At 38.8% G+C, this 24,923-nt stretch overlaps 1 protein-coding gene across 6 annotated transcripts in view; it reads right to left on the bottom strand.

Moving 5' to 3' along the window:
- CLCN3 (chloride voltage-gated channel 3) overlaps nt 1–24,923 on the bottom strand; it is an 87,224-nt gene that overhangs the window by 40,308 nt on the left and 21,993 nt on the right. For 2 of the 6 annotated variants that reach the window (XM_057721176.1, XM_057721173.1), the window contains exon 1: nt 8,695–8,870. The exons of the other annotated variants lie outside the window; for them this stretch is intronic. In XM_057721176.1, the coding sequence (XP_057577159.1) occupies nt 8,695–8,779 (85 nt within the window). In that variant the 5' untranslated portion in view covers nt 8,780–8,870. Of the gene's footprint in view, nt 1–8,694; nt 8,871–24,923 lie in introns of those variants that run through there. 6 annotated transcript variants of the gene reach the window in all.

A 24,923-nucleotide genomic window follows, 5' to 3' on the forward strand; every position in this document is an offset into this window, starting at 1 on the left:
TTCATTTTTTATGGCTGAATAATATTCCTGTGTGTGTGTGTATGTATGTATGTATATATATATACACACACATACCACATCTTCTTTTATCTATTCCTCCATCAATGTACATTTAGGTTGCTTCCATTTCTTGGCTATTGTAAATAGTGCTGCTATGAACAATGGGGTGTATGTATCTTTTCAAATTATGGTTTTCTCCAGATATATGCTCTGGAGTAAGATTACAAGATCATACAGTAGCTCTAATTTTAGTTTTTTAAGGAACCTCCATACTGTTTTCCATAGTGCCTGCACCAATTTACATTCCCACCAACAGTGTAGGAAGGTTCCTTTTTTCCACACTCTCTCCAGCACTTATTATTTGTAGGTGTTTTAATGATGGCCATCCTGACTGGTGTGAGGTGATATGTCACTGTAGTTTTGATGTGCATTTCTTATTATCGATACTGAGCATCCTTTCATGTGACTGCTGGCTATTTGTATGTCTTTTTTGGAGAAATGTCTATTTAGATCTTCTGCCTACTTTTGATTGGGTTGTGTTTTTCTTGGTATTGAACTGTATGAGCGGTTTGTATATTTTGGAGATTACTCCCTCGTCAGTTGCATTGTTTGCAAATATTTTCTCCCATCCTGTAGGCTGTCTTTTCATTTTGTTTATGGTTTCCTTTGCTGTGCAAAAGCTCTTAATTAGGTCCCGTTTGTTTACTTTTGTTTTTATTTCTCTAGGAGATGGCTTCAAAAAGATACTGCTGTGATTTACGTCAAAGTGTTCTGCTTATGTTTTCCTCTAGAAGTTTTAGAGTATCTGGTCTTACATTTAGGTCTTTAATCCATTTTGAGTTTGCTTTTGTGTATGGGGTTAGAGAACGTTCTAATTTCATTCTTTTACATGTAGCTGTCCAGTTTTCCCAGCACCACTTACTGAAGAGACTGTCTTTTCTCCATTGTATATTCTTGCCTCCTTTGTTGTAGATTCATTGACCATAGGTGCATGGGTTTATTTCTGGGCTTTCTATCCTGTTTCACTGTTCTATATGTCTGTTTTTATGCCAGTATCAAACTGTTTTGATTACTGTATCTTTGTAGTATGGTCTTAAATCAGGGAGCCTGATTCCTCCAGCTCCCTTTTTCTGTCTCAAGATTGCATTGGCTATTCAGAGGTCTTTTGTGTCTCCATACAAAATTTAAGATTTTTTGTTCTAGTTCTATGAAAAATGCCATTGGTAATTTGATAGATAGAGACTGCACTGAATCTGTAGATTGCCTTGGGTAGGACAGTCATTTTGACAATATTGATTCTTCCAATCAAGACCATGGTGAATCTTCCCATTTTTTTACGTCGTCTTCAATTTCTTTCATCAGCCTCTTACTGTTTTCAGAGTACAGGTCTTTTGTCTCCCCAGGTAAGCTTATTCCTAGGTATTTTATTCTTTTTGATGTGATGGCAAATGGGATTGTTTCATTAATTTCTCTTTCTGATCTTTTGTTGTCAGTGTATAGAAATGCAACAGATTTTTGCGTATTAATTTCATATCCTGCAACTTTACCAAATTCATTGAGCTCTAGTGAAACAGGAGGGAAGGGGGCAGGGCACAACCTTTGAAAGAAGGACATAGCCTGGATGGAGGACAAGTCGACTTCCACTAGACCTTAAGCCTCAGTACACACTCACTGTAACACATCTGCAAGCCAAATGACACACCCACAGGCACCAGGACAGTTCCAAGGCCAGACCATAAGGATCAAAAAGTGGGCGGTGGCCCAATTCCTAGAAAGCCCCGCCCCTTTCTGAAATAGCTGGAATACTCTCACTCATTAGCCTATGAAACGACCCACCCCTATAAAAACTGACAACCCCGTACCCTGGTGCCTTTCTCACCTTCTGAGATGGCCCACACTCTGTCTGTGGAGTGTGTTTCCCTCTAAGTAAATCCACTTCTTACCTATCACTTTGTCTCTCACTGAATTCCTTCTGCAATGAGACATCAAGAACCTGAGCTTCATTAAGTCCTGAAACCAGGTGTGTGATCTCAGTTGGAAGACCCTGGGTTGTTCTGGCTAGGTTCGATTCCCAGCTGCATGGGTTCAAGTCCCAATCTGAGGTGCATGGTTTCACTGGTAGTTTTCTGGTTACATTATTATTTAAAAAAACATTTTCACTAATGGGAAAAGAATAGTCTCTTCAACAAATGATACTGGGACAACGGGCTAGCTACATATAAAAGAATGAAGTTAGACCCTACCTACCTCACATCATACATGAAAATTAACTCAAAATGGATCACAACCAAATGTAGAGCTAAAATTATTAAAGTCTTAAAAGGAAACAGGAGTAAATCCTTGTCACTTTGGATGAGGCAATGGTTTTGTAGATAAAACACCAAAGCACAGGCGGCAAAGGAAAAAAAACAGATAAATGATACTACATCAGAATTAAGAAAATCTTTCCCACCAGACACTGTACATAATAATAATGTATTGAGTGCTTACTGTGTGCTAGACACTGTTCTCAGCACTTTACATATATTAGCTCATTTAATCCTCAGAACAACCCCAGGAGATAGGTATTATGAACTCTATTGTATAAATTAGAAAAGGCTGGTACAGTGAGTTAAGAGATATGCCCAAGGCCACACAGTAAGTAGTGGAACACAGATTCAAACTCAAGTAGTTTGATTCCAAAGGCATTTCTTAACACTATGAGTACTGCCTAAAAATAACTTCATGGTTTGTTTGCGTGCATATCTGAAGATATACGGATGCTCTTCTCTGTGAGTAGGTTAAGACTGTTTATGGTGCCTTCTCCCAAAACCTTGTGCTTATGCACTGATCACTCTTACAATTAATACAACCTGACCCTTCACCATCACCAGCCCTCTCTGCCTTTGGCTCCAGACCATAAGTCTGATGCAACAGTTGTCACTGGCACTGCTTTGGTACCAGCACGCACATGGTCGTGCTTCAGCAGAGGTCAATGACAATTCAATATCCCATTCTCATCCTCAGGTTGTTCCAAACTCATCTTAGGCAAAGGAAGCCAAGCCAACTACCCTTCCAGAGGTTACTTAGAAACTGGTTTTCAAACTTTTTAAACTGTGGCCCACAGCAAGAATCATTTCTGACATAGTGTATAGATATGCACTTAAGTAAAACCAAAGTTTAGTGTATTTACTATTTGGCATATACTCTGATGTTTTTACTGTCTACTTCCTTCCTTCCTCTTTTTTTCTTTTTTTAAATACTGGTCACAACCTAACATGCTGAACCCTGTAATTTGACAAACACTGAACTAGAGACATACAGATATTAATGAAATTATCTGCTTTCCCACAAATAAAAACCTTTATATTCCCATCCACTAGTCCTCAACATATATTTGCCGAACTGAGTTACAAAAACAAAACAAAACAAAAAAACACAACTTGTTACACCTTAAACTGAACTAATTTATTAGTAAATCTCACCATCACACATCTTCAGTAGTCTAAGTCTTTTTCTCAAAGGGGAATATACAAATAATAGTTTTATGTGCAAAAGTAGGTATATATTTGTTTACTAAGACTATTACTTATTACCTCTGGGGTCAATCTCAAAAGATGTGAGAGCAGTGATCCTTGCCATGTAAGCTCATAGCCAGATTACTGTCTTATCACACACATGTAAAACATTTATGCTTTTATTTTAAACAATGGAAGAAGGCAGGCAGAAATCTAAAATCCTGCATACTCCCTGACAACCCAGTTTCATCTGTATACTAAGAGCAGGAAGTCTAGTCCCCAATGCATTTTTTTTCCTACCTCTGTGACCTTACTGATAAGAAATGGTCACCCTGGTGAAGGAGGGGAAAGTGGATATTGTAAGTTGATAGCAGAAGTTCCAGAATGTTAGCAGACTTCGAAATGAGAGATTAAAAATGTAACAGCAGGGCCTTCCTAGGTGGCACAGTGATTAAGAATCTGCCTGCCAATGCAGGGACACGGGTTCAATCCCTGCTCCAGGAAGATCCCACATGCTGCAGAGCAACTAAGCTCGTGTGCCACAACTACTGAAACCCATGTGCCTAGAGCCCATGCTCCACAACAAGAGAAGCCACCACAATGAGGAGCCCATGCACCACAATGAAGAGCAGTCCCCGCTCGCCACAACTAGAGAAAGCCCATGTGCAGCATTGAAGACCTAACACAGCCATAAATAAATACATTTATTAAAAAAAAAAAATGTGATGGCAAGCACAGTGTTAGTACTTAGTAGGTGGTCAACTAAACATCTGCTGGATAAATTAATATGATAAAGTATTCGGTCTTTAAATTTGTTCTGCCATCCACAGTCATACTTAACTGCCATCTATTTAAACAACAAAAACTTGGAAATTAAAACCAAATGGCAAAGAAGTTGACAGAAGATATACAACTGGTAAGTAGCAATGCTAAATTACCCAATTCAGTTTCCTTCTCTGTTCTACTAACACCCCAAAACAAAAAGCCACATTCTTATGTAGGGATGATAAAGTCAACATTATGACATCTGTATAACTGGAAACAAGTTCTGTGTTCATTATCTCTGCATATAAGATGATTTGTATATTACATGAATAAAAAGACTCATGAAATTTGTTCTCTTAAATGGAGGAGGGAACAAATTGACAAACTAAAGCAAAACCACTTTTGATCTAGTTAAGGTTGTAAAGGACTACCAAAAAACTACAAACTAAACATATGTTTATTTAAAAAAAACCAAAAAACATTTAAAATACAATTTAAGCCACCATTCTCCTCTGGCCCCTTCTCAGCACAAAACAGAGACCTTAACACTGGGAAAATAGCCAAAATCACAAACCTAATCTACGTGGCAAGAGACCTGCTCATGTTTTGATATTTTGAAACACAAAGCATTTTTAACTTACAACCAGCCGTGAGATGGTATAAAATTAATCATACTAAAAGTGTCAATTTTAGAAAATAGAGCTACAGATAGTAATATGAAACATTTTATTGAAGATTTTAAATTCATATACTGTGGGAGAAATAAACAAAGATAGACTTTGTTTTATACTATTATTTTAAAATAAAAAGACTTTTTGATATCAGATAAAGAATCTCTATTTGTTCTTTTTAATTTACAGACACTTAGATATATTAACTTGCAAGAAGAGATTTAATTTTCTAGTTAGCTAGAAGATTAAAGGTAAGAGAAGTGTAATAAGGACCTGAATCCTAAAATCATTTTACAAAGAATCTAGAGAACGCCCCTATGGCAATATCATCTAACACCTGGATTTTCAAATAATGTACAAAAACGCCAACTACTGATACTTTCAGGAGGGAATAAAAGTGAACAAACTCACCTATTATAATATGAAGAAAAATGCTTTACTTAAATATATCTCTGAGCTAATGGATGTCAAGAAATGATTTCAGGTAGAAGCTTAAAAAAAAAAAAAAACAAACCACCCTTGGGAGTTCCCTGGCAGTTCAGTGGTTAGGACTCGGCATGTTCACTGCCATGGGCCTGAGCTCAACCCCTGGTCAGGAAACTAAGATTCTGCAATCCGCTCGGTGGGTCAAAACAAACAAACAAAAAGAAACCTCCAAACTTTATTTCAAAAGGAAAGCCACACCTCTTGTGATTTAAGACTGGTATTAGTCTAGAGTTCAAGTTCCTCTGGGATCTGGCATTCCTCTATGCCTTCCTATATGGCCCCTTTTACTGACCCAGTGACACGACAAAACTAATCAGGGAACAACATACTAGGTATTTGGTCCCATCAGAGCACTTAAGAGCCTATCCTTCCCCCAAGGAATACGTATCAAATCCCCTGGGGACTTGGAAACTCAGCCCACTTTGATAACACTTGTCAAAAAAAAGACTGATCCCACCCCCCAAACAGACCCAGAGAACACCCAGTCTGTATCAGTCATAAGAAATTTATCAGCTTCCCTGGGGTTTTGTCTGTTTGTTTTCAAACCTGGGAAGCCTTCTTACACCCCTACCAGACAGCACACGCCAAGCTATCACAGGGACATACACAATGCAAAGCGGTGTGTCGCCAACATCTGAGTAAGAGCCTCATCATCTGCATCGAACCCTGACTTTCTTTGAGCAGTTCTTTACCTCGGATTTGTCACCAGGAAATGGGGATTGTAACCATTCCTACCTCACAGTCTGTGACGAGGATTAAAATGGATTGTTACACATCAAGGAGCTGACACACTTAAAGCACTTATTACAACAGGGAACAGGTATTAGCAATAATTAACATCACCATTACCACCCCCACCGGTTCTCCATAGCAGCTGTGCTTGCCTTACACACACAAGAGCTCAACAAAAACTTCAAATGAAACCATATTCAAGTAATGCTAAAAGTCCCAAAGATCAAATCCATTATAAGGGCCTGTAGAATAAAAAAGAATTCAACCTCCAAACTACCTAAACTTCATGAACAAATAAGGAAGAAAGTCAGAGTATAAAACTAAAAATCCAAATAAACCAAAGTTTTATCCCCCCCGATAAAAATAGAAGAAACATTTTATCAAAGAACTTAATAGTGTCTATATAGGAAATTTACCCCCAAAGATAACTATTTATAAAATGTTATATTAATTTCTAATTTCTAATCCATCAATAATACATTAATTCTATTTTTAATCTACACACATTTCTAGTCTCCATATTATTCACTTAAGTTGGAACCGTAATCATTTACCATCTCACCTTGACAAGGAGCATTAAATCTAATTTACTCCACAAAGCTAATTCCTAACTCTAGCACTCAGGGATTCAGCAGCCATGTTTTCTTCATTCATATCCTTTACAATTTTATACTTGGATTATCTGCCCCTTCACTCTTTCCCAGCCCCAAGAGATATTTCTAGTATTGTAATTTTGTCCTTACAGGGAAGCTGATTCTTTTTCTTGATTTATGTTAGCTGCTTGTCTCCACATCTCCAGTTCTTTGTTTTGACCCATGGCCAGAAAAGGTCATAAATTATGCAACACAAATAACCTCTTACCCACAGATACTAGGATACTACAGAACAGTCAAGTGAGCCTAATAACCAACTGATCTGCACTACAAAGACACAATGTTACTTGTAAATAACACTGGCTTAGGTTAATTGAGTAAAGTCTCATCAAGGGATAAGAAACTCATCTGGGCTGCCAAGAGTGGGACTGACTCAGACCTTAAGCAAGATTCCTAAAGGACTATTTCTGAAAATATAATAGAAACAAAAAGCTTCTATTTTACTAATAATCATATCAGGAACCATGCCTACTCGCACATAAGCTTTGGCTTATTTCTTATTACTTGCACACCTTATACAGAGATGGGGTCCATATGTAGGTTATGTCAAAGACTGTCAAACCTAAAACCAGGATTTAAGTTTCCCAACCCCAGATCTTCTAGTTTATTATAAATCAACAAACGGAGGTTGCTGATTTATAACAACACTCAAAGAAAACACAGTTCAATTACTGATTAGCAAATACTGTGACATTTGAACAGTCACCATTCATTCACATTGCTTCCTGTTTAAAGAAATCCCTACCAGAAAAGGGATGATGGGAATGTAAGAAAAAGGAGAGCACAGGAACACATCAGAATTGGAAAAACAAACAAACCCAATTCTGGGTGCTAAGATTATGAGAAAATTTAATTTTCTTCTTCATGCTTTTAGGTATTTCCCCAAATGTTTTAAAATAATTTATATATACATATACATACATATCTTACTAAAAAGGTAACCAAGAGAAAGCACAATATATGTAACATGATCGTCACATAGTTTTGCTCAAAATTCAAAAAGCAAGCTTTTACTAACAACAGAATCCTATGGGATATATACTGTTGCAACTGTTCAGAGCCTAAAATATTGTCTGGAACACACAATTCAACCAATAAATATTTGTTAAATATATTACCACATTTTGATCCTAACAGAACTTAATAATAAAATAAAGGTGTTATCAAAATACAAACCATATTTTAAACAGAAGAGGCTAAATATGCTCAGGAAAATCATGACTTCCTTACTTACAAAATGAGTTTATAATATCATGCAGGAAATTCAAACTAATGTGGCTCATAAATGAAGTCATCTAGCTAAGAGATTTTTCTTGAGGTTCAAATTTTTTTCTAGAACTGCCAGTCTATTTTTAGAATAATCAGCTTAAGAAAAATGAAAAAAGGGTAGTTTAATTAACATGTAATCAATTCTGGCAGTGCCTGCCAAGAGATTTACATGAATGCTGGGCGCTTTGCTGATTTTTTACAAACTACTGACTCTTATTTTTTCTGATGTGTAAAAATGATACTATATGTTTTTATCATATAAATTTTTACCAGATACCTGTGGAAAACAATGTAGTCAGTCAGCTGAATGCACACTAAAAAATATTCGCATAAAACTGTGTTCCTCTTTATTGCCATTTGAAAGTGTTCTAAAACGCAGATAGAGATTCTCCTAGGAATTGACTTAGGTAACTGGCAGCAGCTGAAATCCAATGGCACCTGGACACACACTGGATTTCTCGGTGTCGATTAAGGTAGAGAAATACCACTGCCCGCGCCACCCGACAGGACCTGGGCGTGCTGTGACGGCAGCTGCGATGCGCACAGAGGGAACAGCCGGACCAGGACCCTCCACCGGCCTCAACATCAGCGGCCCCGGACCAGCCCTGCCGCCCGCATTACCTCGCTTGTGCAGCTCCCGCAGGGGGATGCAATCTCCTCCCCCGTCGTAGGGCAGGTAGGGGTCGGAGGCGGCGTCCATGGCCATGGTCCGCAGGAAGAAGCGGAGGGAAAGCTCGCGATCTCACAGCCCGCGCGCTCCCCGCAGCCCCGCCGCAGCAGGTTGGGCAGCCGCCATACCCGACCCGTCGGCGCGCGCAGCCTCGCGGGCTGACGTCACCAAGGCGCCGCGGTTGCCAGGGCGACAGGCTCACCTCCCCATCAATCACGCCCCGCTACGTGTGGCGGTCACTAAGCCGGGGGTGACAGACCAAACAGCTTCCACAGCAAGGGGGCAACCACAGTAAGGCGACAGCTGTGAAAGGAAATTCTGCGTGTACACAAGGAATGAACCTTTTCATTCCTAATGGAGATGAATGGGAGCGACGCTCTAATAAGGCCGTGTGATTTTACAGTATAAATATACTAATTTGTATGTAGTAACGTCACGTGAATCATAAATATAAAGAACTAGAAGATACCAAAGGCTTCGAGAGACTTGGTTTTTAATGTCTATTCTTAATTATCTAAAATGTACTAATCAGACTTCTACATGGATTCAAAAATTTAGTAGCTGGGCCGTTACTAATCCCCTTGAGCTGCCTCTTATTACCCTCCTTCAAGGAACTGGCTAGTAAGACATTCCAGCTCTGAGGAGAAAGAAACCTAACATTTTAATTAACTTAGCTAGTTGTGAAACTATGCAAAAGTGATTTACTAGGTGGGAGATGTTCCTCTCTCCTGACTTCTACCTCACAAAGATTTTTGCTGTGCTTTTAAAAAAAAAGGGGGGGGGATTAGTGAGATATGTCTCAAAGCGTACTGTCTCTTTGCTAGACATTTTATGAAATTCAGAAATAAAGGAACTCTCTTTGTTTCAAAGTGTCATTCCAAAAAAATTAAAAAGCCAATGTTCCTTTAAACTGAGTTCAAATTTTTACAGCTGCCTCTCAGGTGATTCCTCACTAGGAAATTCTCCTGAAATAGCTAAGGTGGAGTAATGCCACTAAACAAAAATGTGCTATTCATAAGAAGCAGTTCAGGACACAGAGGTTTTGTAAAATTTGTTTTCCTAAGTATTGAATGAACCAACCCTAAGGTCTATTCCAATTAAGTGATTTTATTTTATATGAGAATTGGGGGCAAGAGAAGGAAAGAGAGGACTCAGATGGCAGTAAAAGAAATTCTATTCAACTTGTCTAGTACATCTTTGGGGAACTTTTTAAAATATTACATTAAATAAAGTTTTTACATTTCAAAAAGTCTGAACCTCAGAAAGACATACCTTCTTATAAAAATCCCACCTGGGATTTGGGAAAAAAAGGTTCTGGGAAAGGAACATAGACTAGTTACTGCCATAGGAATATTCTATCTAATTCTGATTCTGGCTATTAACACTTAAGATATGACCATGGGTGGTTTTTTCTTTCTCTTTGTTGTATTTTTCAAATTTTCTTGGAAATTTTTTTCCTTTTTTCTGCAAGGAAGAAGGCCTCAGAGCCCAGCCTGCCCCCACCCTACCCCAAGCACGATCCTGTCCTGATGCAGCTCCCAACACCTGAAATGATTTTTTTAAACAAAGAAAGCTAACTTTTAAACAAAGAGCTAACCTTACTAAATTAACTAAGTGTAAATTTGGTCCTTTTTGGTACTTTGGTACGTTAACTTCTACTATTATAAGACTTTTTAAAAATATATGCTATATGGCATTTATAAATAACTTGGTTTTTATACTACTTACATCCTTCCGTGCCTTTTTATAAAATGAAAAGCTACAAGATTTCCTGGTAATTTCCTGGTAGGCACTCTCTTAACCTGTTTTTCCTGATTTACAACTTGGTCATACAGGAAAAATGAAAATGATAGCTAGCTAACACTATCTAGAGGGGGAAGAATACCTTACCTATAAAATACATTGACACTGTTGCATAGGTAAAAGTTTTATAGCGTAAGTACAAAGTTTTGACTATTTTAAAGAACATAACTAAAAAGTTTTAAAGAGAAAGGAATGAGGTGGAAGTGGGGAGGACAATGGTACATTCAGTTTTGTATTTTATATGAAATTCTACATTGTTTAAAATTTTAAAATAAATATATTATTTAATTTGGAAATGATTACTTTTGTAATAAATCTGAAAATTAAAATTTCTCATGGTTATGGGGCCCATGGCTTCCACTTGCTCTTTTTTTTTTCATAAATTTATTTATTTAATTTTTTTATTTTTTGGCTGCGTTGGGTCTTTGTTGCTGCACTCTGGCTTCCTCTAGTTGCCCCTAGCAGAGGCTACTCTCCATTGCAGTGCTCGTGCTTCTCACTGCAGTGGCTTCTTTTGTTGCAGAACACAGGCTCTAGGTGCGCCGGCTTCAGTAGTTGTGGCACACAGGCTTAGTTGCTCCACGGCACATGGGATCTTCCTGGCCCAGGGATCGAACCCATGTCCCCTTAACCACTGTGCCACCATGGAAGTCCCTGCCACTTTCTCTTAAAGTAAAACAATTATTATTCAGGCTGAAGTGCTCCACTTACACTTTAGAAAAGGAAGAGGTAAACTGGAAGATGTGGCCAAAGAGGACTTGCACACAGATTAGGTATTATGAGACTAACAACCAGAATTAAGTTGAAGAGAGCAGAAGACAAATTCAAGAATTCCTAGGAACAGCTGTGGGGCGGGGCAGGGGGATGCTCATGTCACCTACAAATTGGCACTTGCCATCTGGCTCTACAAAGATCAAACTATAAGCCGATGCAGCTGCTGACCTTTAACACCCCCTACTTCTTTGGAGCAGCTCCTCAGAGCTATTGGGAGCTCTGTAGGTAGAGTTCAGGTGGAGATCAGGAATGCTGCACTCTGTGCTCCGGGAAAAACGGGCAGAACAGGTCTTCAGATAGATATTTTCAGGGGAAGATTTTATGAGCCCAATTCTTGCATCTCCTCGTATTTAGAAAAGCACTAAAATCCTTCATGGTGATGTCTCCTCCTCGTGACTAGCAGTAACCCTCACAGAAACCTCTTGTAAGAAATATGTTTGATTGAACGTATTCCCCATTCACCAAAATCACATATATACTGACCTCCCCCCCCCCCCCCCACCTCTTTGGAGCAGCTCCTCAGAGCTATTGCGGGCTCTGCAGGTGACATGAGCATCCCCCTGCCCCGCCCAACAGCTGCGCCTAGGAATTCTTGAGTTTGTCTTCTGCTCTCTGAAATGCTGTTTCCCGGGCTATATTCCTCATTTTGCCCCAAATAAAACTTAACTCGCAACTCTCACGTTGTGCTTTTTTTGTTTTTTAGTCGACACGCAGGACAGAACCTCTTGAAGAACCAAAACACTGAAGTGGCAGCATAAAAAAGGACTTAAAATTTCAAAAGAGGAAGGTATTTCTACTTCCAAATGTACCCCCGATTCTAACCTCAAATTGATGTGGGATTCTGGAGGTGTGTGAATCAGGGAGGCACAGTAGATTATATGTTTATAATCATACACTATAACTACACATGTATAACTATATATAACATTAACCTTTAAGCCCCTCCTAACCCACATGATCCAAGAAATCTACATTAGAAGTACTTAAGAAATAAAAAATGTTTTTTGCCTTTAGATCTAACTACCAATTTACAGGAAATACAGGAAACAGAGAAACATGTTAAATGATAGCTCAGGAACACAAACAGGAAAACTCAAAATGGGAAACGACCTTATTTGTTCATTTCTTCAACAAATAAACCGTAAGGAAAAAGAAAAGGAGGGGGGCCCTAAAGAATTTTTTTTTTAAGATTTAAAAGATTATCAACCAGTTTCAATGTACAATATTTTATGAAACAATTGGGGAAATGTAAAATAGACAAGATCATTGATTATAAGGAATTATTTAAAAATAATTTTATCTTTTAGACATACATAATGCAATATATATAGAAAAACAACAACAACCCAGAGCTGGACAGTAGTTAAAACAGACCTCCATGCAGAACTTGGCTCAATTTTCTTTGGATTAGGGTTTACATGCTTTTTTTTTTTTTTTAATTCCTTTAAAAAAAGACACTTGCAATCACTATTACCATTTAACAGTTTACTAGAGGTTCTAGCCAGTGCAGTCAAGCAAAGGCGGATAGGGAGGGAAAAGCTATAATGATTAGGAAGAAACAAAAGTGCCACTACTTGCCAAGGATATGACTATATCTTAAAGACATCTCAGATAAGTCATTAGAACTAGTAAGAGTTGAACAAAGTTGATGAATTTTTAAAAATCAATATTCAACAAATGAATTTCAAAATATACCAGCATATAGAATATTAAATTTTAAAATAAAAATAGCATTAAATAGCAATAGCAGTAAAAAATTACCTAGAAATGAGTGTAACAAAGAATGAAAACAGAGACTTCCCTGCTGGTCCAGTGGTAAAGAATTCGTCCTGCAATGCAGGGGACGCAGGTTTGATCCCTGGTAGGTGAACTAAGATCCCACATGCTGTGAGGCAACTACGAGTGCTAACCACAACTGCCGAGCTCCAGCACCTCAACTAGGGAGCCGGAATGCCGCAAACTACAGAGCCCGGGCTCTGGAACCTGCACACCCCAACTAGAGAAGAGAAAATCAGAGTGCCGTAGCATTGGGACCACTGGCTATCTCCATGAAAATTTTTTTAAAATACACTCTTATCCATACACACCCACAAAAATCACTCAGATGATTATAGACTTGAATGTGAGAGGCAAATAAAGCTCTTATAAAACAATAGGGGAAAATATCTTCATGAACTCAGGGTAGGGAAACTTTTCTTAATCAAGACACAAAAAGCATTAGCCATAACGCAAAAGATTATTACACAGGACCACATTACAATTAAGAACATCTGTTCAACCTGGTGTACCTCCAAAAAAATAAAAAAAAATAAAAAAAAATAAAAAAAAAAAAAGAACATCTGTTCATATCCCACCAAAATTTATATATTGAAAACTAATCCCCAATGCAGTGGTATCTGGAGGTGGCAGCTTTGGAGGTGATTAGATCATGAGGGTGGAGCCCTCATGAATGGGATATAAGTGCCCTTATAGCAGAAACTCCAGAGAGTTCCCTAGAGGACACAGAAAAAAATGGCAGGCTGTGAACCAGAAGCAGTGCCTCCTCAGCACACATGGAATCTGCCAGTGTCTCACTCTTCAATTCCCGGCCTCTAAAACTGTGAGAAATCAGTGTTTGTTGTTCAAGCCTCCCAGTCTGTGGTATTTTTGTTATAGCACCCCAAACAGACTAAGAGAGTAAAATACCCCCTAAAGAATAAAAGCTATTTACAACACATGTAACAAAAAGCTTGTATATAGGAAATAAGTAACTATTACCTATTTGTAAGACAGATATGCCAATAGAAAACTCAGCAAATGACTTGAATAGGTACTTCAAAAATTTTTCTCAAATAATGCATCAGCAAGAAAAGATGCTGAACCTCTTTGGCCACTGAGGAAATGCAAATTAAAACCACAATCAGCAGATGGACAAAATTAAAAGTTGGACATCAAGTGGCTGGTGAATGTGGAGCAAGGGAAGCTCTCATACGTGCTCACCTGAGTGTACCTGGAACACCACTAAGGAAAACACAGCTCACGACCCAACAGGTTCACAACCAGCCCAATGAAATTTGTGCACAAACCCACAAGGTTACATGGATAATATTCAAAATAGTACTGTCTGTACTCACCAAAAACTGTTAAAAACTCGAAGATCCGCCAGTAGTAAAATGAATAGGTATACTGTGGTATATTTACAAAAGAGTGATATAGTCTAGGGCAACATCACAAGAGCTACTACCTGCAACAAAGAAGATTCTTGAAAATCATGCTGCATAAAAGCAAGAAACAAAGGAATCATTCCATTTATTTAACCTTCAAAAACAGGGCAGTGCTGGACTTCCCTGGTAGCACAGTGGTTAAGAATCTGCCTGCCAATGCAGGGGACACAGGTTTGATACCTGCTCCGGGAAGATCCCACATGCTGCAGAGCAACTAAGCCTGTGTACCACAACTACTGAGCCTGCACTCTGGAGCCCACGAGCCACAACTATTGAGCCCATGTGCCACAACTACTGAAGCCTGAGCGCCTAGAGCCTGTGCTCTGCAACAAGAGAACCCATCGCAACAGGAAGCCCACACACCACAATGAAGAGTAGCCCCCACTCACTGCAATTAGAGAAAGGCCGTGCACAGCAACAAAGATCCAATGCAGCCAATAAATAAAATAAATAAAAATAAATTCATTAAAAAAGCTGAAAAGAAAAAAAAAACAGGGCAATGTTGCATTATAATCCCAATGATGCATACTTAGATGGTCAAACCATAAAGTAAAACAAAAAAAGTGACTAGACAAAGAGAAAACAGCATTTATCTCTAGGAAAAAAGAAGGGGTTGTGATCAGGAAGCTTCTAGAGTACTGTATGCTTTATTTTCTTAACCAGAAAAGCTGGTGAACCAGAGGATGTCTGGGATTCACTTAGTGGTAACATACCAATGTCACCTTCTTAGCTGAGAAAAACGGGCCCTGGACACCTAAGAGGTTAACAGTCTGGGAAACTGAGTGAGAGGTATTTGGGACCTCTTTGTACAATCTTTGCAACTTTTTTATAAATCTAAAATTAGTCCAAAGTAACGTTTATTTTAAAAAATGAGCTGGAGGGCTTCCTAGGTGGCGCAGCGGTTGAGAATCCACCTGCCAATGCAGGGGACACGGGTTCGATCCCTGCTCCAGGAAGATCCCACATGCCACGGAGCAACTAAGCCCATGTGCCACAACTACTGAGCCTGTGCTTTAGAGCCCGTGAACCACAACTATTGAGCCCATGTGCCGCAACTACTGAAGCCCATGCGCCTGGAGCCCATGCTCCGCAACAAGAGAAGCCACGGCAATGAGGAGCCTGCGCATCACAATGAAGAGTAGCCCCCACTCACTGCAACTAAAAAAAAAAAATCCCGTGCACAGCAAAAAAGACCCAACACAGCCAATAAAATAAATAAATAAATAGATAAATTTATTTAAAAAAAAAATGAGTTGGAAAGAGTTAACTTTGGGTTCCAAAGGTGTTTGCCTTGTACTCATTAAGTTGTACAATTTTGCTTTACACATTTTTCTGATGTGTTATACTTCACAATTCAAAAGTCTTTGAGTTAGAAATTTATCCTAAATATCTCTAATTCTATTAATGTTTAGTGTGGATTTATTATTCTTTTTTTCTTCCCTATCCTCAACCCCTCTAGTGGAATCTTATGTACAGTCACAATCAGTTACAGGTAACAGGTTCATAAGTATCTACATTGACTTTCATTTCACCTAAGCACAGATTCTTCCAAGGAATTTCCTCTAAACATTAGTGGTTTAGAATGGTTTAAGCAGGTCCACAGACTTCCTATGATTTTATGCATTTACTTCAGGACATGATTTTATAGGCTTAGTTCACAACTCCTGAACCCTTTTCCAACTGCAATTCTTAACTAGAAGCACAACACAAAACAGGATTTAACTGTTTTCTCAATTCTCCCTTCTATATGCACAGAAGCAAAGTTAATTCATTACACTGACCTAATAATTTTAGTTAACTTTCTATGGACTTCTTTTTGTAGAGCAATGACAATAATTACACGTGACATTTGAGTTACAAATCATCAGGCTCTAAAACTAATCTCACATTTTTCCAATGACCTTTCTGAGAATATCCAACCAGTATTTGATTGGTTTTGCATTGGTATTTTAGGCTAATTTCATCAAGGCACCACTTTACATGACCAAGGTCATTTTCCTAGTTCATTAGCAACATCTTGTATTACAGCACTTCATAAACTTAGTATGGGTTAGTTCTCCCTAAGTGCATGACCTTACCCTTATCCAAGCACACAAATGTGGGAAGTACCCTATTCCACACGTATTAAGTAGGAGATACAGATGCAGAAAATGTTTACAAGGTAGTTGGCAGCAGAATGAGAAGGGTGTCAAACGTATTAGGAACATGACACTGCTTGGAGTAAGTATCAGATGAACCCTAGAATTATTCACTCATTTCTAAAAATAATTCTGAGTAGACTGTTTGAAAGAGTTTTGACCTTCTGCTGACAGAGAGCCATTATTAAGTGGTAGTGGTAGTGCTTTATTAACTTAATTTTAAGAATTTCTAAAAAACCCTTTACTGAGTATTCATGATGCAACCATTTCATGTTTTTTAAAGGGTTGAGTTTATATGAGCCAAATGCCTCGCCTATTAGAACAATGCCACCAATGTTATCGGTAGATGCCAGATGAAACTAAAATCAACTTGTCACCTACTGAAGACATCATGCACAAACATAACCTTTGAAAAGCTCTAGCAAAATCAAATTGTCTTAACTCAGAATACATTTCTTGGATTTCTGAGCTTTTATACACACAAATTTGCTTAAATTTATAAGCAAAAACAAGTTATAAGTTATATTAACTATCAGTAATTTGCTTTTGCTTACAAATCCCATGCAAGGAACTGAGTTTACTAAAAAATTATTTTATTAATGTTTTCTACCTGCAGCTGACATCAAAGAACTTCACTATTCTTATTCACAGAAATTGACCAACTCCAACTCTTACCAGCCTTTAGTTTTCAGCAACAATTCTACCATCCATTTTCAAACCACTGTATTCACTACACATGAACAGATATTAATAAATGCCTTCTTCCAGTAATTTTTTCTAGGAATTTAGAATACATTCGTATATTCAAATATTATGCAACCATTAAAAATTATTAAGGTAAGGTTTTGTAACATAAGGCAATGCTTTTAATATTAACTGAAAAAGGTCCCACCTCATACATGGCACTACCAGCTTCATACACTAGGAATATAGAACATTTACTCTCTCTTTCACCTCCAAACAATCAGCATGTCTGGCTGATTTCACCTGGGAATCTATATTGAATCTGTCTGCTCTGCATCTGTCATCCTGCCCATCAGAGAACCATCACCTCCCATCTAACCTACTAGACTACCTCCCTGCTCTCACTACCTTCCAATCCATCTGCTCACATGGCTGCTGAAAAATCTTTTAAAATTACTAACATCATACTCTTCCCCCCCCCACCATTACTCTTTAGGAAAAAGTGCCAAAACCTTAAGATGCAGGATTTCAACCTTGCTTAACTACCTCTTGAGTTAATCAATTAATTTGGGAAGTTGCAGGATATAAAATTAACACACAGAAGTCTTTTGCATTTCTATACACTAACAATGAAAGATCAGAAAGAGAAACTAAGGAAACAATCCCATTCACCACTGCAACAAAAAGAATAAAATACCTAGGAAAAAAACGTGTACTCAGAAAACTATAAGACATTGATGAAAGAAATCAAAGACAACACAAACAGATGGAGAGATATGCCATGTTCCTGGATTGGAAGAATCAACATTGTGAAAATGACTATACTACACAAAGCAATCTACAGATTCAATGCAATCCCTATCAAATTAGCAATGGCATTTTTACAGAACTAGAACAAAAACTCCTAAAATCTGTATGGAGACACAAAAGACCCCAAGTAGCCAAAGCAATCTTGAGGGAAAAAAATGTAGCTGGAGGAATCAGACTCCCTGACTTCAGACTATACTACAAAGCTATAGTAATCAAGACAGTATGGTACTGGCACAAAAACAGAAATATAGATCAATGGAATAGGATAGAAAACCCAGAGATAAACTATTGTCAATTAATCTATGACAAAGGAGGCAAGAATATACAATGGAGAAAAGGCAGCCTCTTCAATAAGTGGTGCTGGGAAAACTGGAAAGCTACATGTAAAAGAATGAAATTAGAACACTCCCTAACACCATACACAAAAATAAACTCCAAATGGATTAAAGACCTAAATGTAAGGCCAGACACTATAAAACTCCTAGAGGAAAACTTAGGAAGCACACTCTTTGACATAAATCACAGTAAGATCTTTTTTGACCCACCTTCTAGAGTAATGGAAATAAAAACTAAAATAAATAAGTGGGACCTAATGAAACCTCAAAGCTTCTGCACAGCAAAGGAAACTATAAGCGAGATGAAAAGACAAACCTCAGAATGGGAGAACATATTTGCAAACGAATCAACAGACAAAGCATCTCCAAAATGTATAAACAGTTCATCCAGCTCAATATCAAAAAAACAAACAACCCAATCAAAAAATGGGCAGGGGGCTTCCTAGGTGGCGCAGTGGTTAAGAATCCGCCTGCCAATGCAGAGGTCATGGGTTCGATCCCAGCTCCAGGAAGATCCCACATGCCGCGGAGCAACTAAGCCCGTGTGCCCAAAAAATAAATAAATAAATAAATAAATAAAACAAAAAATGGGCAGAAGACCTAAATAGGCATCTCTCCAAAGAAGACATACGGATGGCCAAGAGGCACATGAAAAGCTGCTCAACATCACTAATTATTGGAGAAATGCAAATCAAAACTACAATGAGGTATCACCTCACACCGGTTAGAGTGGGCATCATTAGAAAAATCTATAAACAGTAAATGCTGGAGAGGGTGTGGAGAAAAGGGAAGGCTCTTGCACTGTTGGTGGGAATGTAAATTGATATAGCCACTATGGAGAACAGTATGGAGGTTCCTTGAAAAACTAAAAATAGAGTTACTATATGACCCAGCAATCCCATTACTGGGCATATACCCAGAGAACACCACAATTCAAAAAGACACACACACCCCAATGTTCACTGCAGCACTATTTACAATAGCCAGGTCATGGAAGCAACTTAAATGTCCATCAACAGATGAATGGATAAAGATGTGGTACATATATACAGTGGAATATTACTCAGCTGTAAAAAGGAATGAAATTGGGACGTTTATAGAGACATGGATGGACCTAGAGACTGTCATACAGGTCATACAGAACTGAGTCAGAAAAACAAATATCATATACAAACACATATATGTGGACTATAGAAAAATGGTACAAATCAACCAGTTTGCAAGGCAGAAAGAGAGACACAGATGTAGAGAACAAACATGGACATCAAGTGGGGAAAGCAGGGCAGGGGGGTGGTTGCAATGGGATGAACTGGGAGACTGGGATTGCCATATATACATTATTAATAAGAAAAAAATATCAAATTGTACACTTTAAATATATGCAGTTTATTTATGTCAATTGTATCTCAATAAAAGTTCTTAAAAAAAAAAAACCTTAAAATGCAGGATTTCAACCTCACTTAACTACCTCTTCAGCCTCAGCCCCTCCCCCTCTCTAGTTCCTAACTCCTTCCTCCCTGAGGGCCCCCTACTTGTACCTGCACCTATACCTGAACTCCCAGGACCCCCATTTCACACCCTCCCTCACCTGCCCCACCCCTCATTCTTCAGTTCTCACCTCAAATGACACATCTTAGATTCCCCACTTGTATGTTCTCATACTCACACTGCTTTTTTTTTTTTTTAATATTTATTTTATTTATTTATTTTTTTGGCTGCATTGGGTCTTCATTGCTATGTGAGGGTTTTCTATAGTTGTGGCGAGCAGGGATGGCGGCGGGGGGCGGGGCTACTCTTCCTTGTGGTGAGCACACACGGGCTTAGTTGCTCCGCGGCACGTGGGACCTTCCCGGACCAGGGGTTGAATCCATCTCCCCTGCATTGGCAGGTGGATTCTAAACCACTGCACCACCAGGAAAGTCCCCACACTGCTTCTTTACAGCATTTACCATAACACCACAGTAACTGGTTCTTGTGGGATTATTACTTACTTTAACGGTGCTCTCTCTCTCAGCAGAGCACAGACTCCATAAGACAGACTCACACCATTCTTGTTTGCTGCTCTATCTCAAGCGCCTAGTATCGTGCCTGGCCCATAAAGGAGCCTAAGAATTATTTGCTGAATGGAATATACATAGAATTAAGTCTAGAGAAAATACACCAAAATAATCAGTTATCTATGGTTAGTAGGATTATGAGTAATCTTAATTTACTACCTTTTATTTTTATCATTCACATTTTCTATAATAAGCACATTTTGCTTTTATTATTTACAAGTTAACTGTTTCCAATTCATATTTTAAAATAAACATTACTTTGGACTAATTTTAGATTTATTAAAAAGAAGTTGCAAAGGTTGTACAAAGAGGTCCCAAATACTTCTCACTCAGTTTCCCAGACTGTTAACATCCTATGTGTCCAGGGCACATTTTCCTCAGTTAAGAAGGTAATATTGGTATGTTACCACTAAGTGAATCCCAGACATCTTCTGGCTCACCAGCTTCTCTGTTGCTGTCCTCTCTCTACTCCAGGGTCCCATCCAGGCACCACACTGCATTTAGTTATTACTGCATCTCCCTCCACTCCTCTGGTCTTGACAGTTTCTCAGTCTTTCTTTGTTTTTTGTGAACTTGTCCTACAAAATATGCCCTCAGTCTAGCTATGTCTATTGCTTCTCTTGTGCATAGACTGGGGTTATGGATCTTTGGAAAGAATATCACAAAGGCAAGTGCCCTCCTCGTCACATACTGGGGGTATGTGATATCCGCATGGCCTCACTGCTGGTGGGAACTGCCAGCACCTGCTCATGGCCATGGTGGTCAGCTTTCTCCACTGCAGAGCTACAATCTTCCCCTCCTCTATTCTTTGAGTATAGCCCACCCTCAAAGGTGAAGGAGGTAGGAATTAACCTCCTCCTCCATGAGGGTGGAATAGCTACATAAATTATTTGGAATTCTACATGGAAGATTTATCTTTTTTCCCCCATTTATTTATTTGTTCAATCATTTACATCAGTTTATATCATTTATGTCACATATATGTACTCATTTATATTTACCTTACACTTTGGTTATAATCCAATTCTACCTTATTTTCTTGGCTCAAATGGTTCCAGGTTTTGCCACAAGGTGCTCTCTCAGGTTAGTTCCAGTGTTCCTTTGACACGCCTTCATCTTTTTGTTTTTGAGCACGTTCTTCCGTTACTACACATACTCTAGGCTCATCTTGTATTCTCCCTGCCCCAGTTTTAGTATCAGCACTTCTCCAAGGAAATCCAAGTCATCATTAAGCCTTAAAGTTAACTGTATAAGATTATTATGAACCCAAGATAATCTATGTGAATGTCATGATGTAATCTGTTTGATGGCTACACTAAGTAGAAGTAAGTTTAACCTTTGAGCACCCGAGCCAAAATTGCCACAAAGGACTCTCATGTATAACAGAAACATTTCCACCATTTCTTTTACTATATTCTTTTATTTTGTTTTCAAAACTAATCTGAGTTGGGTGGGTAGAACAGATATTCATATTTTGCCTTCATTTTCCAGATAAGAAAAATGAGAAACTGAAGTGATGACAGTGACTAACGTCAGGGAGCTAGAAATAAGACAGCCAGTATCTGCCATCCTGTGCCTTTTTCCTCCTGGATGACACTGCCACTCTGGGTCCCTGTGCAATACAGCTGTGACAACATGGGTGAATGACAATTCCTGCCACAGCACTGAATATCCTACTGGCTTCACAGGTGTCCAGTTAAACTAAAACTTTTCTCAATAAACCTATATTAGTTCAATAAATAAAAAGGAAAAAAAAACTCCTAAACACTATAAAATAAGACTAGCTAATATGTTAAGTAGATGAATATTTTATAAAGCAGCAAACTTAACAAGTTTCTACTGGATGTATGCCAAGATACTAAATGCTGTACAAGAGAGGATGGAATGAACAGCATCTGTGGCTGTCCACGGTTCACTAATATCCCAGCCCCAAAAAGTTAAGAAATAAGGAAAATAAGATTGCTAATCAAGAGTTAAGATATGTCACCAGTACATAATGGATCAGCCCTACACAGAACAATGCAGACAGAAAAATAAATGACTTACAGGCCAACATGAATTACTAGAATAATTAGACTGAAAGGTAGTGGGCTTAGCCTAGCAGGAAGGCAAACTACAACCAAAACAACTAAGAAAAGTCAAGAAAGCAAACACACACAACAGAAGCAATACAGTTCATGACACAGGAAGGGCCCCTGGGCCAGCCCTGGGAAACAAGGGAAGGCTCTCCAGGGGCATGAGGTGTAACCTGAGAAGCAAAGCACATGTAATAACTGGTATTACAGGCAGAGAAAACATGCACAAAGACCTGGAGATATGTCAGCCCGCACAAACCCAAACCTGACATTTACAAGGCCCAGGGCAAGATGACCAAAGAAGGCCCATTTGCCATATGACTAAGTATTTAAGTTATAAAGCAAGTTAAACCATTCATGAAATATGTTCTATCTTCCTACACTGACAAATACACCTTATAGTAGTTGGACGTTTTGGCTCAGTTTTATAAATCTGAAGACAAATCGGTGACAATTTGGAAAACACTGTAAAGCATTAAAAAGAAAAAGAAAACTCCATCACCCAGAGAAAAACCATTATTTTGGTGTATTTCCCTCCAAATTTGTGTGGGGTATGTATGTGTATGTAGTATTTTAAAAGAACTGGGATCACATTATACAAACAGATTTTATCCTTTCTATATAAGCCCTTCCATTCTTACAGTTTATAATACAACACAGAAAGTCACCTTATTCAGTTACCCAAAGTGCATTTTGCAGCTGGTTTCTCAAGTCAGAATTCTCAGTGTGGTCATGTGTGCCCCACAGACCCCTGGAGATGCCCAAGGTCTTTTTCAGGAGGTCTGTGGGGTTAAAACATTTTCATAATAAGACATTTATGTATAACTAAAATGATACATTTGCACCAGTTTCCTATTGCTGCTGTAGCAGATTACCACAAACTTAGTGATTTGAAACAATACAAATGTACTCTGTTCCAGTTCTGGAAGTCAGGAGTGTAAAATCAAGGTGTCTGCAGGGATGAGTTCCTCTGGACGCTCCGAGGGAGACTTCACTCCTTGCTCTTTTCAGCTTCCTTCCTCGGTGCACGGCCCCTTCCTCTTAGCACTCCAACCTGGGGTCTCAGCCTCATCCTCCTTCCTGTCTCCTCCTTTTAAGGCCCCTTGTGATTACAATGGAGCTACCCAGATAATCCAAGATAAATCGCTCCATCTCAAGATTTCTCACTTACTCAAAACTGCAAAGTCCTTCCATCATGTAAAGTAACACATTTACAGGCTCCAGGAATCACTGGGGGGAAGCGGGAGATTATTCAGCCTACACAACATTACCTGTCTTTTCACTCTACAGTATCTACGGTACACGAGCAATACTAGGTACAAGGCTGCCATCTAGCACAAATCCAAGCAGTGGCAGCAAGATGGACTAGCAGGCCGTTTTGTTCAAAATGGACAAGCAGTGCCACCATGTTAGCACCAGAGAACAGAAGCCTGTTTCCCTTCCAAATGCCCTTCATGAAACAGTAAAAGTTATTTGTCTTATGAAATCACAACTCTTGAGTATACATCCTTTTAATGGGAAGAATACACAAAGCCTTTCTGTGTATACTATTGAACAACGGTTCCCTCTTGAGGAAAAGTGAAAATTAAATTTTGGAAAACTTGTGTTCACCAGTGTGAGCCCGACAGCTTCCCAACAGTTAAAGACTTCTGATGGGATTATGGGACTGGTGGCAACGCTACAAAATGTGACTTGTTGGTTTTGTGTAATAAAATGTGTGAACATTAGCAAGATCTGCATAAATCTGTTATGGGCTGAACTGTGTCTCACCAAATGCATATGATAAAAGTCCTCACCCCCAGCACCTCAGAATGTGACTGGACTGGCAGGTAGGGCCTTTAAAAAAGTAATTCCAGGAACTTCCTAGGTGGTGCAGTGGTTAAGACTCCACCTGCCAATGCAGGGGATAGAGGTTCAATCCCTGCTCCAGGAAGATCCCATATGCCGAAGAGTGTGCCACAACTATTGAGCCTGTGCTCTAGAGCCCGTGAGCCACAACTACTGAGCCTGTGTGCCACAACTACTGAAGCCCATGCGCCTAGAGCCTGTGTTCTGCAATAAGAGAAGGCACCGCAATGAGAAGCCCTCGCACCACAATGAAGAGTAGCCCCTGCTGGCCGAAACTAGAGAAAGCCTGTGTGCAGCAACAAACCCAACACAGCCAATAAATAAATAAATAAATAAATAACTTTTTAAAAATTAAAAAGTAAAAAGGTAATTCCAGTTAAATAAGGTCACCAGGGTGGGGCCTAATCCAGTAGGACTAGTATCCTCAAAGAAGAAGCAATTAGGACACAGATA

Source organism: Hippopotamus amphibius, chromosome 2 (assembly GCF_030028045.1).
Source record: "Hippopotamus amphibius kiboko isolate mHipAmp2 chromosome 2, mHipAmp2.hap2, whole genome shotgun sequence".
In the NCBI taxonomy this organism is placed as follows: domain Eukaryota; kingdom Metazoa; phylum Chordata; class Mammalia; order Artiodactyla; family Hippopotamidae; genus Hippopotamus; species Hippopotamus amphibius.